General features: G+C 52.9%; 1 protein-coding gene across 2 annotated transcripts; it reads right to left on the reverse strand.

Annotated features, from left to right (window-relative positions):
* Window positions 1-78: 78 nt before the first annotated feature.
* MEN1 (menin 1) lies at window positions 79-6,300 on the reverse strand. Of its 2 annotated transcripts, none has more exons than XM_037053133.1 (10): window positions 6,193-6,300; window positions 5,346-5,806; window positions 4,192-4,400; window positions 3,862-3,990; window positions 3,534-3,574; window positions 3,365-3,452; window positions 2,619-2,755; window positions 2,058-2,193; window positions 1,487-1,651; window positions 79-1,278 (listed from the first exon to the last, which is right to left on the reverse strand). In XM_037053133.1, coding segments are annotated over exons 1-10 (1,848 nt in total). In that variant the 5' UTR covers window positions 6,195-6,300; the 3' UTR covers window positions 79-798. The 2 variants fall into 2 exon arrangements, with proteins under 2 accessions (XP_036909028.1, XP_036909027.1); XM_037053132.1 differs by having other exon boundaries at window positions 6,181-6,276.
* Window positions 6,301-14,170: the final 7,870 nt, after the last annotated feature.

Raw genomic sequence — 14,170 nt, forward strand, 5'->3', positions numbered from 1 at the left:
AAGGCGGAGGATAGAAAGGGCGCCCTACAATCCCCCCCGCCCCGCCCAAATTCCCAGACGAAACACAGACATGTTTTGTTTGTTTTTTTAAAAAATGTATTAATCTTCCTTAGAACTGAAAAATAAATCTATGTACAAAACAGATATAGGCTCCCCTCACCCACTCACAAACCCCCGCAGATTTCCTCCAGGGTCCCCAGAGATGGGCTGAACCAGGGGAGGTTCCCAGAGGGTCGGAAGAGGTCTGCTCTGATCTGGCGCCAGACAGTCAGGAAGGGGGCGGAGCTCAGGACTCGCACAGGCCGAGGGCGCAGTTTCTATCCTGGACTAGCGGGATAGCCAGGGGAAGCAGCTAGGACTTCCAGCTTCTGTAAACTCCCCTTAAATTCTTTGGGGTAGGGGGCTTGAATTCCCAAGGGATGGGATTCTATAGTGTGTAAATGTTCTGAGCCGGCCCTTGGTTCCGGCGGGAGGCGGGACCTGCGAGTCTAGGGTTTAGGGTGAAACTTGAGCCGCAGGGGCTGAGAACTCAGAAAGGCCCAGAGGAACACGGGTCAGGCCTCCGGTTGGAGAGCCTGAGTTCTCAGGTGGGGCCTGAGTTTCCCGTGGTTGGACCTTTAACGACTGGTGATGGGGCCCAGGGTGCGGTTTCAACTGGCCGACCGGGACACTGGGGAATGGCATCTATCTATTCCAATGTCGAGCACTGGGGTGAGTCTGACACCCGGCCAGAACCTTTATTCTGGGTAGGGGGTGCTGGGGTGGAGCCTGAAGCGGACTGAGGAGTGCTAGGGTAGTTCAGAGGCCCTTACGCTGCCGCTTAAGGAAGGAAAGAGTGTAGTCGCTGGGTGTAGACACCTTCTGCTTCTTCATCTGCACTTGTGATTGCGCGGTGAGCTGCAGCTTGATGGCGCTCGAGTTGATCTTGGTGGCCACCAGCAGCTCCTTCATGCCCTTCATCTTCTCGCTCTGGAAAGTGAGCACCGGCCCCTCTGGTGGAGGCGATGCGGCACGCGCAGGCGCTGAGACCACGCTGCCGCCTTCAGGACCTCGGGCAGTGCTCGGGACCGTCCCTGTGGGCTTCCGGGAGGGCCCTGGCACCACGCCCTGCCCGGCGCCCGGGCCCCTGTCCAGCGCTGGCTTCTTGGGCGGCGGCTCCTCGGGCTTGGATTCCCGGCGGGGCCCCCGCCGCCGGCCTTCCCGGGCCTCCTCGCCCCAGGGCTCCTCCGCCTCAGCTGCCTCTGACTCTCGGCTCACTATTCGCACCTTCTGCCGCACCTGGCGAATAGGGAACGCAGGCTGAGGGGAGGACTGCGGCACAGTGGCTACATTCCTAGGGCCCAGCCTCAGCCACCGTGGCGAGGCCTCCATCTCATCTGCACTCAAGAGATGAGCAAATCCCCTTCAGGGCCATGAAGGTTCTGGCTCCTCTGTTGCTGCTGCCACCATCTACCCTCCCCAGTACCCCTGCGCAGCTACCCCTCACCTGTCCTTCGAAGCGGCCTAGGGACTGCACAAGGAAAGTGGCCCAACCCACGTGCAGCACGGGCGTGGGGCTGCCCTCTTCCCATTTGCAGATACCATCGTAGAAACGCAGCAGATGGGCGAAGCACTCTGGGTCCTGGAGGGCGGACCCCTGGCTCTGGGAGCCCTGGGCGAGGGGGAAAGGAGGCACAGATCAGAACCCCTTACTCATCCCTTATCAGAGGGGACAGGCCAGGCCCCTCATCTCATCAAAGAGCCCTGGCTCCGGAAGACATGACCATAGGAGAGAAGTCTTAGAACCCTCTTCCTTTTACAAAACCCGCCAGACTCAGAGAAAAAGGGAGACCATCCCTTACCTCCACCCTACCCTTAACCATGAAAGAGATGGGCTTCACCCCATCCACCTGAAGGAGCAGGGTAGAAACCCCTCAAGTACCCCCAGTTCCCTCAAACCCAGGACCTGGGCTGGGCCACCTCCCTCCGGCAGTCCCCAGTCTGGGGCAGCAGTCCCCATCCCGTGACCGGGAGCCCTGACCGAAGGGAGGCGGACTCGGGGGAAATGCAGCTTTCACCTGGGCCTGCTCCCCTGGCCGCTCCTCGCCAGCCTCCAGCAGGCTGGCTGCCTCCTTCAGCAGGTTGGGGATGACATCATTGGCTACTTCAAAGAACTCCTTGTAGATCTCCTCATCTTCCCGGCAGTAGTTGTAGCTGTGAGAGCAGTAGGGCGCTGTGGGACCCTGGCTGTGGTGGGTGGTGGGGGACCTGGTGGGGGGTGGGGCTCAGGTTCCTGTCCCTGAATCATCTAGGGACCAGGTGAGTGGCTGCAGTCCTCACCCCAAAATGACGGTGTCGGTGTCAGCCCAGAGCAAGAGTGAGGACAGGGCGTGGGGCAGGGGTGCAGGCTTTACTGCCGGATGACAGTGGTCGGCACTGGGAGGCGAGGGGAGGGAGGGAAAGGCATGAGACCCTCATCAGGGTCCCTACCTCCTGGGTGACGGTAGCCTTGGCTGCCTAGGGGTTAGAGGAAGAGATGGGGCTTGAGACCCAGGCCTCACTCCTGGACAAGGGTGACTAGAAACTGAGTGGAAGGGGAGGAAAGAATGGGCTAAGGCCCTAGTTGGGGGGATCCTCACTCTTGGATGACCGTGGCTGTGTCAGCCCAGGCCTGCAGGGCTTCGCGCACATTGCGGTTGCGACAGTGGTAGCCGGCCAGGTACATGTAGGGGTAGATGTGCTCATCCCGGTAGTAAGTCTTGGCCGAGGCAATGCCCTGGGAACAGAGCAAAGGGGCCTCAGGGAGGCAGCCCCCGTCTGCACCAGTTGGCACAAATGTCCCATCAGATCACACCAGGTGAAACAGGCAAGATCCCAGAGAGTCCCATCTCCACACCCTCATATCCCCTCTAGCAGGGCTCCTCCCTGGGTCTGCAGGACTGCTTGCTGAGGCCTGGGCCAGAATGCAGATGGTGGAGACCCCCACAGAATAAGAACTGGGGAAGGGAAGAGGCCCACCCTCCAAGCTCAGGGCATGTCCCTTTCCCATGCTCTCCCACACACTCCTACACAAACACCAAAGCCTTCCAAACCCAGCCCGATGTCCCTTTAACCCCCATACCCATCAAGTTAACACCCCTTCCTCAGTGCCCCCACATTCGACCTCTGTCATACTCCATGAAGGACAATGAGAGGCAGTGGAAAAAGCAGGGCCAAAGGGACAAATCCCGGCCGCACCACTCCCAGAACACCCCTCAGGAAGTGCTGAATATGTACATGGCAAATGCAAACACACCCAAGGTGCTCTCACTTGCTCCCTCCCAGTTCCCAGGGAAACCCCAGCCACTGCTGGGTCTCCCCTCTCTACCCCCTGAAATGTCCCCACCTTGTGGTAGAGAGTGAGTGGGTCTGGCCGGCCAGGGGTGGGCTCCAGCTCCTCCAGATCTGCCAGGTTCCCTAGTGCCATGGGGTACCTGGGAAAGGGTCATGAGTCCAGGCTGTCACCTAGCCTCCCAATCCCCGAAGGCCCAGCCCGCCCACTTCCCTCTACTGACCTTTCCAGATGTCCCAGGTCATAGAGCAGCCAGAGCAGCTTCTAGAAACCAAAAGATAGAAAAAGTATGAACTAGAGGAGGGAGTGGGGAGAAGTCCTCAGTTTGCCAGAGGTGGGGTGCAACAGCAGGGACCCCCCACCAGGTAGGGAAGGCCAGAACTTAGGACCTAGCCTCTTACTGGAGTCAAAGCCCTTTCACATCTCAGTACCACTCTCCCAAGAGCCCTGGGCCAGGCCCGGCCAGGAATCATTAACCATGTTGCAGAAGGGGAAGCTGAAGCCCGGGGAGGGAAAGTGCCCCTGTGCGAGGGCCCACGGGCACACCTCACCTGCTGCAGCTGCAGCAGCTCCAGGGAGTCAGTGTGCAGGTCAATGGAAGGGTTGATGGCGCACACCATGAATGCCACCTCCATCTTGCGGTCACAGCGCATGTATGATCCTTTCAGGTACAGCCAGCTCTTAGGAGAGGACAAGACCAGATATCTCATGGTGAGCTACCTGTGCCCGCTCCAGGGAATGACAGCCAGGAAAAAGGCCCTTCTGCGTCCCCTCCTGACATACGTAATTGGTGACCGGAAGAGGGGAGCGTGGCCCAGGGAAGCACTACCCCTGGGGTGGTGTCTGCTGGAGTGTGCAGGGAGCGGGGGAAGGGGCAGTACCCGCTCAGCCACGCCCGCATTGACGGTCTGGCCCCTCCGGTCCTCATTGCCCTTGCCATGCCAGGTGACCTCAGCGGTCTGCTCTCCATTGGGCCCAAACACAACCCAGGCGTGGTCCTCAGACAGGGCGAGGTGAACATCCCGGAGACCCAGGGCCTGGCAGGCTCCCACCACAGCAAAGGCCACGCCAGAGCTGTCCAGTTTGGTGCCTGTGGAAGGGGGAGCTAATGAAAGAGGGCCCTCCAAGGGGGGCCTGGGGGGAGGGGTCTAGGCAGGGATAGGCAGTGTTCCCTCCCACCCTCACCCCCCACCTTTCCGTCCCCTCCCTCCTGGGTGTTCAGAGCCTCATCCACCCCATTTACATCCCCCCATCAGCACACCTTCCTGGACCTTCCTGGTTCCGCCCAGCCTTTCACTCAGTCACATCTCTTTCTCTGCAATCATCTTATTTATTTAAGAATTCCCTCACTTTATTATGCCTATCAGGTTATAACAGAGTGGGCAAAAACATGGCCTCTGTCTGACACTCTTTTTTTCCCACACACCCACTGACTAACACTCCTAATTCACCTCGAACCCTTTTCCCGCTAAGCTCAGAAGCAGCCTCAGGTTCCTTCTCAATATGGCGCTCCCGGACATGACTGCCAGTCAACTGGGTGTGGAGCAAAGGAAGATCTTTGCCAGCCTTGAGACCTAAGCCATCACTTGAGGTGAAGCCCTTAGTCTGTTCCTTTTCAAAACGTTTTCATAGATATTTCATTTAATTGTCTCAAATGTAGCTAGATTTTGGCTCCTTACCCCCCAAATCTGTTGATGTCCCCTGTGCCTCATACTGGGGTGCAGGACTCCTATAAGCTGCTCAATGGCAGGGATGGGGGGTAGCGCTAAGGGGACAGAGGATGGTTAATGGGTTTGGAGACAAGTGATTGGGATCTAGTCCCAGCCTTGCATTCTGTGTGACTCTGGCACATTACTTCCCCTCTCTGGGCCTGCTTCCCTAACTGCATAGGTTAGTTAACACCTGCCCCACCTCACAAGGCCTGCAGGTCTCAAAAGCTCTCTGCAAACCAAGTGTTGTGAAGAGGTGGGCCAAGGTCCACAAGGTCGTCAGTTGGGACGGGATTATCCCTCCTTGCCACCTGTGAGGCTCCAACCTGTGATGAAGCTGAAGAGGGACTGGATGTGGGCCCGATCCTTGAAGTAGGAGCGGCTGAGGCTGTTCCAGATGACATCGGAGACCTTCTTCACCAGCTCGCGGCTGGAGACACCCCCCTCTCGAGGGTATAGAGACAGGTCGACAGCACCTCGGATCTGGGCGGTGAAGCGGGCATAGAGCGCAGCGACGATGGATAAGTCAGCCACTGGGAAGTAGGTGAAGCCACCAGGAGGGTCGGGCGCAGGGCTGGGCTGGAAGGTGAGCTCGGGCACATTGGTGGGGATGACGCGGTTGACGGCTAAGAAATGCTCCACGAAGCCCAGTACTAAGGATAGGAGCACCAAGTCAGGCTCCTCTCGGCCTAGCTCAGCTGCGAACAAGCGCACCACGTCGTCGATGGAGCGTAGCGGGAACAGTGTCTTCTGGGCGGCCTTCAGCCCCATGGCGGCGGTCCTCGGCCTGCAGGCGAGCCGGGGTGGGAGAGTTGGGTGGGCACGGCAGGGGAGCCCCCTCCCAGGCTCCGCTAAGGTTCCACTCCCCCCCCACACACACACAATCCCTTGCTTCACTATCTCCTTCACCCTCTGCACATCTGTTCCTGCGCCGATGAGACCCCCTCAGCCGAGGCTGTAGGGCCTCCTCATCCCCTAAGACCCCAGGAGCCCCAGCCCCTATGGCCGTGCGCCCCTAGATCCGCGCTGAGGACCGCCAATGGCCGTCCCGCTCCCTCTCTACCACCGTTCCCCCAGGCCCTAGAGTCCGTCAGGAAGGCACCCTCTGGCCAAACCCCCCAAACCCCAATTAGAGTCCTGCTCTCAGTCCCCCGCGCCCACCTCCACGCTTACATCCCACACCAGGCACGGCGGCGCCCGCCGCCTGGAGCCTGCTGGGAAATGGAGTTCCGCCCCTCGGGCCGCACTGCCTGCCGGGAAGTGGAATCCCGGGCCCTCCCCAGCCCCTGCAGAACCTTGAAATGGTGGCCAGCGGCGCCAGTCCACTGTGGCTTATGGGAGTGGTAGTCGCTGCTCTAGGCGCCGGTGAGGAGCGGAGGCAGCGCCACCTTTCTGAGGTCCTCAGGCTTTGGTCATTCCATTTCACGCAACCAGGTAGCCGGTGAACCGCAGTGCATTCTGGAAGGTGTGGTCCGGAGAGAGAGCTGGCACCTTCAGAAGGTCACTGGGCTTTTGTAGGTTATCACGTGTCGGTAAGATATGAGGAAAATGGGTACTGCCCAATGCTGCTGGGGTGTAAATGTGTGCAGCCACTTGAGTTGGACAGGGCGTGGGGGAAGGAGCTTCTCCCTACCTTCCCCCCTCTCTAAAAATAAGTAAATAAAATCTTTAAAAAATATATTAACAAAAAATACAATAAAAAAGTAAAAGCGTACAAAAAATAAAAATAAAATTACACTTAAAGAAATATTGAGAACCGCTGCAGTTGCTTGTAATAGGGTAAAAGTTAGAAGAATGACATAGCTCTCTGTCCTAAAATCGCTCTTTAGGACACGCTGTTGAAGGGGAAAAGCTGCAGAACAACATGTTTAATAGGATAATGTCTATAATTAACACTTTGTTTTGTTTTGTTTTGTTTTTTACGACTCCAGCTAAGCTCATTTTTTGGCCCCAGGTTAGCTCTCCAAAGGGTTTCCCAGCCAGTCACTTTACAGACTTCTTCCTTGGCGGGTCTTCCCATCACCCCAACCCTTGACCTCTGCCACTTGAGCTCCAGTCTCAGTCCCACAGCCGTGACCAGGAGCCCAAAGCAGAGCTACCAGTTGAAGATACCCACAGACTTGGCAGGAACCACAGCGCCCTTGGGCAGCCTGGGCGACAGATTCACAGCCTCCAAGTTGTTAGGATGGGGCACGTAGGCCTCCTTAGTGTAGCCAGTGACCCCCGCCTCCTGGGCATACAGACACTTCTTCCCCAGCCCCACATGGGCACCTGGGTGCCGCAAACATGGCGCGGAGTCCCAAGGACATTGCTGGTGTGAACACAGTGACTCTCCATTTTCTTGATGTCAAAGCAAGGCAGGAGATAGTCAGGAGGGAGGAACTTCCGGAGGTGCCCCAGGGCTACGATAAAGGACACTGACTCTGATCTAAGACAGGTTGTTCCTGCTTTCGGAAAAGCGCTGAAACATGGTGACGCATGAGTGCACCTGCGCAGAAAATGCTACATGACCCCTGCTTCATTATAATGAATTAACATTGTGGGACCCCTTTCCCTAGTGGCCAATTAAGGAAAATCATGGGAGACCACATGCACAGTAGCTTTAAAGTAATATAACTACTTGTACATGCATAATAAAAGCCTATCAAAACTAGCCAGGAATATCTGCCCTTTAAGAGTAGAATGCAGGAAGAATCCATAAGCCTGACTGGTGTAGCTCAGTGGATTGAGCGTGGGCCTGTGAACCAAGGGATCGCGGTTCGGTTCCCAGTCAGGGCACATGCCTGGGTTGCAGGCCAGTTCCCAGCAGGGAGTGCACAAGAGGCAACCATACCTTGATATTTCCCTCTCTCCTTCCCCTCTAAAGATAGATAGATAAATAAATAAAATAAAAAAGAGTAGAATCCCTCCAGTCCCTAAGGTCACTCTCTGCTCGAGATTGTACATCCCCGTGTTCTGTGGAGTGTACTATTGCTTAGCTTAACAAATCTGCTTTCTGTCTTCTGCTGTAAATTCTGCATGTTCCATTCAAATCTTTGTCCGCAATCACCAAGAACCTGTTACCTGTGCCCATCTGTGCCATCACTTTCTCCCTCCTCTCCCCTTACCGTAAAAATAAATAAATAAAATATTTAAAAAAACAAAACATCCAATTTCTGCCCTACTTCACCTCTGTGGGTTTTCTTCCTCAAAATCATGAGAAGACATCTAGACCCAAACTGAGGGACATTCTATAAAATACCTGACCAGTACTCCTCAAAAGTGTCAAGGTCATAAAAGAGAAGGAAAGACTGATGTCTGGCCAAGACGGAGGCATAGGTAGATAGACTTTGCTTCCTTGCACAACCAAGAGGACACCAACAAATTAAAAACAAAAACCAACAAGAAGTGTCAGGAAGTTGAACTGTTTGGAAATCCAACAACCAAAGAGAGAGAAACATTCACCCAGCCTGGTAGGAGGGGCAGAGACTGGCAGCTGGGGCGGAGAAGACTCGCAACAAGGCAGCAGCTGGCGGACCAGGCAGTCCCGAATTCAGGTGCCGATAAGCGAGGAGGAACAACTTGGGGGACCAAGGTTCCAGCGTGGGAAACTAAAGCCCCAAAATCTTAGGCTGTGAACATCTGTGGGGGCTGTGGGGGCGGGAGAAACTCCCAGCCTCACGGAGGAGTGTTTGTCAGAGAGACCCACTTGGTCCCAGAATGTACACAAGCCCACTCACCTGGGAGTCAGCACCAGAAGGGCCCAATTTGCTTGTGGGTAGCAGGGAAGTGACTGAAAATGGGGCAAGAGCCCAGCAAGCAGGACTGTTCCCTCTGTGACCCCTCCCCCACATGGAGCATCACAAGGCAGTGATGCGGGTTGCCCCTCCCTGGCTAATACCTAGGTACCACACCGCCCCTTACAATATAACAGGCGTGCCCAGACAAAGAAATATGGCCCAAATGAAAGAACAGATCAAAACACCAGAAAAAGGCCCTGGTGGTGTGGCTCACTGGATTGAGTGCTGGCCTGCAGACCAGCAGGTTGCTGGTTTGAGTCCCAGTCAGGGCACAGGCCTGAGTTGCAAGCAGGGTCTCCGGGAGGGGGCACGTGAGAGACAACTACACATTGGTGTTTCTCTTCCATCCCCTCTGTCTAAAAACAAATAAACTTTTGTTTAAAGGTTTAAAAAATCTTTTAAAAAAGAATTAATAGAATGCAATATAAGAATGGAAGAAATGACCACTAATGTCCTGTGAATGAAAGCGAATGAAGTATCTGTATTATATACATATATATGTGTCTATAAAACAATACTCAAAGCTATGTCCACAAACACCATGTCATAGAAATTCATTCATTTGTAAATTAAAAACAAACAATAATAACAAAAAACTCCAGCCATGGTTGATGTGGTTCAGTGGATTGAGCCCCGGACTGCAAACCAAAGGGTCGCCTGTTCGAAACCCAGTCTGGACACATGCCTGGGTTGTAGACCACGTCCCAAGTAGGGGGCACATGAGGGGCAACCACACATAGATGTTTCTCTCCCTCTCTTTCTCTCTCCCTCTCTCTCTAAAAAATGAATAAAATATATATTTTAAAAACCTCCATAAAAAGAACTAAGTGACCAGGAGAGAGTCAACCTATCAGATGCAGAGTCCAAAACACTGGTCATCAGGATGCTCACAGAAGTGACTGAGTACAGACACAAAATAGAGGCAGAAGTGAAGGCTGTGCAAAGTACAAGAAAGGAAAACGTACAGGGAACCAGCAGTGATGGGAAGGAAGCAGTTCTCAAATCAACGGTTTGGAACAAAAGGAAGAAAGAAACAGTCAACCGGAACAGAAGGAAGAAACAAGAATTCAAAAAAAACGAGGAGAGGCAGGAACCTTCGAGACAACTTTAAACATTCCAACATCCGAGTCATAGGGGTGCCAGAAGGAGAAGAGGAAGAGCAAGACACTGAAAACTTATTTGAAAAAGTAGTGAAGGAAAACTCCCCCAATCTGGAGAAGAAAATAAACTTGCAGGAAGTCCAGGAAGCTCAGAGAGTCCCAGAGAAGTTGGACTTATGAAAGCACACACAAAAAAGCACATCATAATTACGTTAGCCAGCATTCAAAATAAGGAGAGAATGTTAAAAGCAGCAAGACAAAAGGAGACAATTACCTACAAAGAAGTGCCCATAAGACTATCAGCTGATTTTCTCAAAAGAAACTTGACAGGCAAGAAAGCTTTCATTAAGAATGGAAGGGCAAGCCCTGGCTGGTGTAGCTCAGTGGATTGAGCGTGGGCCTGTGAACCACACAATCGCGGTTCGATTCCCAGTCAGGGCACATGCCTGGGTGGCAGGCCAGGTCCCAGCAGGGGACGCACGAGAGGCAACCATACATTGATATTTCTCTCCCTCTCTCCTTCCCTTCCTCTCTAAAGATAAATAAATAAAATAAAAAATAAATAAAATTGACCTTTAAAAAAAAAGAATAGTAGAGGAAATGGAGAAGCCCAGGAATTTATTCATACAACCTATGGACATGAACTAAGGTTCCGGGGCATGCTGGTGGGAGGGCGGCTGCAGAATGGAAGGGGAGAAAGGGGAGAAAATGGAACAATTACGGTAGCATAATCAATAAAATATACTAAGAAAAGAAAAGAAAAGACTGAGAAACTGTTGCAGATTATAAGAAACTAAGGAGGCAGGACAACTAAATACGATGTGGTGGGTTGAATCCCGGAACAGAAAAAGGACGTTTAATGGAAAAGCTGGTGAGTAGGATGGCTGATGGTGCCGGTTTGTCCAAGACTGAGGGGACCTCAGGGGCACGGAACTTTTCGTTTTAAAACCAAGCCAATTACGTCTTGGGCACCAAGAAGCCCTACTTGTGAAATTCAAATAAAGTTTGTAGCTTCATTCATAATTTTTATCAATTATGTATATATAATTGATGAAACTCACGTATACATACGCCAGGGTGCAAGGTCTCACGTGCTCCCGAGTTGCTCTTGCTTAGCAGGAGAGGGCTGTAGGACTGCCTTGACCCGACGGAGGCAATGGGGGTCCCTGAGTGAGAGCTTTGGCCTTTGCTGGGGGCACGAACAGTTTATCCACAATCATCAGACAGAAGACACATGTGATGGGTCCTTGGGGGCTGCCCGTGCACTGTGGGATGTCTGGCAGCATCCTGGCTTCTACCAACAGATGCCAATGGCACTTCTCCCCCTGTTGTGACAAGTGGAAATGACTCCAGATGTTGCCAATGTCCCCTGGGTGGCGGTGTTGGGGGGAGACGGGATAATCTAGTATATAATGTGATTTACCGATTTGTTTATCATTTTCTTCCTACCACCTAAATACAAGCCCCACAGGGACAAGGGGTGTCTAACACACAATTAGTGCTCAACTAATATTTGCTGAGTAAATGAATACATCCATGAAAAAAGTGACTATAATTCATGACAGATCTGGAATTCGGCTGTGTGAGGAGGGATGGAGGAACGCGAGAGGGGTGAGGGAGAGCAGAGGCGCGGTGAAGTCGTGGATTGCAGGTTCCAGTGGGTGGAAACTCACTCGAGGTGGCCAGCTGGAGAGGTAGGGTGTTGTGAGTGAGCGGGGTGCTCCACACCATGGCGGCGGTGTTATCGGCAATGAAAAGACCAAGAGTAGTGCTTCCGGGGGAAGCACGAGGTGCACATGCAATTTCAAACTGTATTTTTTTAATTTTTAGTATTTTCTAAGAAGTGGGGAAAGGAGCAAGAAAGAGAAGGAGAGAGAAACATTGTCGTGCAAGAGAGACATGGATGGATCTGTTGCCTCTTGCGCACCCCCGACTGGGAACCCAGCATGTGCCTTGACTGGGAATCGAACTGGCGACCTCTCTGTCTGGAGGCTGGCACTCAGTCCACTGAGTCACACCAGTCGGGGCACATGTGCAATTTTAAAGTTTCCAGTGGCTACATTAAAAAAGAAAAAGACAGAAGTGAGATAAATTTTAATAATATATATCCAAAATGTTACTTCCACTTGTAATCAATATAAAAGTATTAATGACAGTTTATATTTTTTTCCTTACTGAGTCTTTGACATCTGGTATGTATTTTAAACTCACAGCACGTGCTAGTTCAGACCAGTCGTATTTCAAGTGCTCAGTAGCCACACCAACCGGTGGCTCCCGACAGGACAGTGCCGTGGGCGTGAGTGGCTGGGCTACGGAGAGGGCAGGATTAGGGGAGAAGAGTCAAAGGACCTGAAAGGCCTGGTGGCTGCATCACCCACAGGTGGATCGAAGTCTCTAAGAACCAAAGCAGGAGTAGGACGGACGGATGGACATCCAGCCGGGAGCTGAAACGACCAAACAGTGTGAGACCCCTGAGGAGTCAGAAACAAAGTGGGTGGCATAAGCTGAAAATGCAAGTGCAAGCCTGAGTGTTTGAAACGAGGAAGAGGATGCCTGCCCCACCTTCAGGTGTCTTGGGCGAGGGGTGGCAGGAGGGGTGGGGACAACTTGCGGGGCATGAAGCAGGAGCAGCAGTGTCCTCAGGGAGGACAAGGTTTCTGCCAGAGCGGGAGGGTTAAGAGCCTTTAGCAGAACGGGATGAGGATTCAGGGAATTTCGCTACAGATAGACCATCAACTCTCGCAGACACAGTGGACACCTACCAGGAGCTGAGGGGACACGATGTGAAGGCAAAGGTGGCCAGAGCTATAGAAAGAACCTAGGAGGCCTGAGTGCCTCCGTGGTGGCAAAACGCATCAACAGGGACGAATGGCAGGACCAGTTCTGGTGGTCTCCAGGAAGGGGTGGGCGCGGGAGCCAGCTGTGAGGATGGGGGCACGGAGGGCAGGGGTTCCTGCCAAGGGTATGGTGGGTCCCGAGACTCTGACTCGAATCCTGCGGATGGAGACAAGGAGGGCTGCCTAGCAATAAACACCTGTACGTACAGGCATACGTGAAGCCCATCGGCCTGAACTGACAGTGCAGGCCAGCATAGGGTGTCAAAGGGAAATTCAGCCTCTAATTGTCTGAAAAAAAAATCATGTATTATTATGATTAATTTAAAATATCATCAGCTATGTAATTTAAAAGCCCCTGAATTTAATGAGGAAACAATCACATAAATGCAAATTGCAGGTCATTCTACAAAAGAATGACCTAAACCCTTCAAAAATGTTCGCACCATGGNGCGGATGGAGACAAGGAGGGCTGCCTAGCAATAAACACCTGTACGTACAGGCATACCTGAAGCCCATCGGCCTGAATTGACAGTGCAGGCCAGCATAGGGTGTCAAAGGGAAATTCAGCCTCTAATTGTCTGAAAAAAAAAATCATGTATTATTATGATTAATTTAAAATATCATCAGCTATGTAATTTAAAAGCCCCTGAATTTAATGAGGAAACAATCACATAAATGCAAATTGCAGGTCATTCTACAAAAGAATGACCTAAACCCTTCAAAAATGTTCGCACCATGGAGGACAACACAAAATCGATGGGGGCACAGGGAGAATTGTTCCGGATTGAAAAGACTGGAGAGACAAGACACCACACCACACACGACATGTGACTGAGTGTTTTAGAATACCGCACAGGACATGGCTGACACAGAGGCACCACAAACTGCAGGGCTTAAACAGATACACATCATCCCACGGGCTCCGAGGCCAGACCTCGGAGAGCAGAGGTGTGCAACCTTGCGGCCCCCGGGCGGTGCACAGCCCAGGATGGCTGCGAGTGTGGCCCAGCACAAAACCATAAGCTTACTTAAAACACGATTTTTTTGGTGGTTGTGTGTCACAGTGTATTTAATGTGTCCCCCAAGACAACTCTTCTTCCAGTGTGACCCAGAGATGCCAAAAGGTTGGACACACCCCTGCCGGAGAGTAAGGGGTCAGCTGGGTTGGCTCCTCCTGTGGCTGCGGCAGAGAATCTGCCCCAGACCTCTCCCAGAGCCTCTGGTGGTTTTCTGGTGATCGTGGTGTTCCTGGGCTTCTGGGCGCACCACCCGGTCTCTGCCTTCTCCTGCATACGACCGCCTCCCTGGGTGACCTGCGTCCGAACTCTTCCCTTCTTAAGGCACCCAGTCATACTGGATCGGCACCCACCCCAGAGACCTGATCTTAACTAATCACATCCACAGTGACTCTATGTCCAAATCAGGTCACAGGCTG

The sequence above is a fragment of the Sturnira hondurensis genome, unplaced genomic scaffold (genome assembly GCF_014824575.4).
Source record: "Sturnira hondurensis isolate 20B ecotype Veracruz unplaced genomic scaffold, ASM1482457v3 Scaffold0007797, whole genome shotgun sequence".
NCBI classification, from domain to species: Eukaryota; Metazoa; Chordata; class Mammalia; order Chiroptera; family Phyllostomidae; genus Sturnira; species Sturnira hondurensis.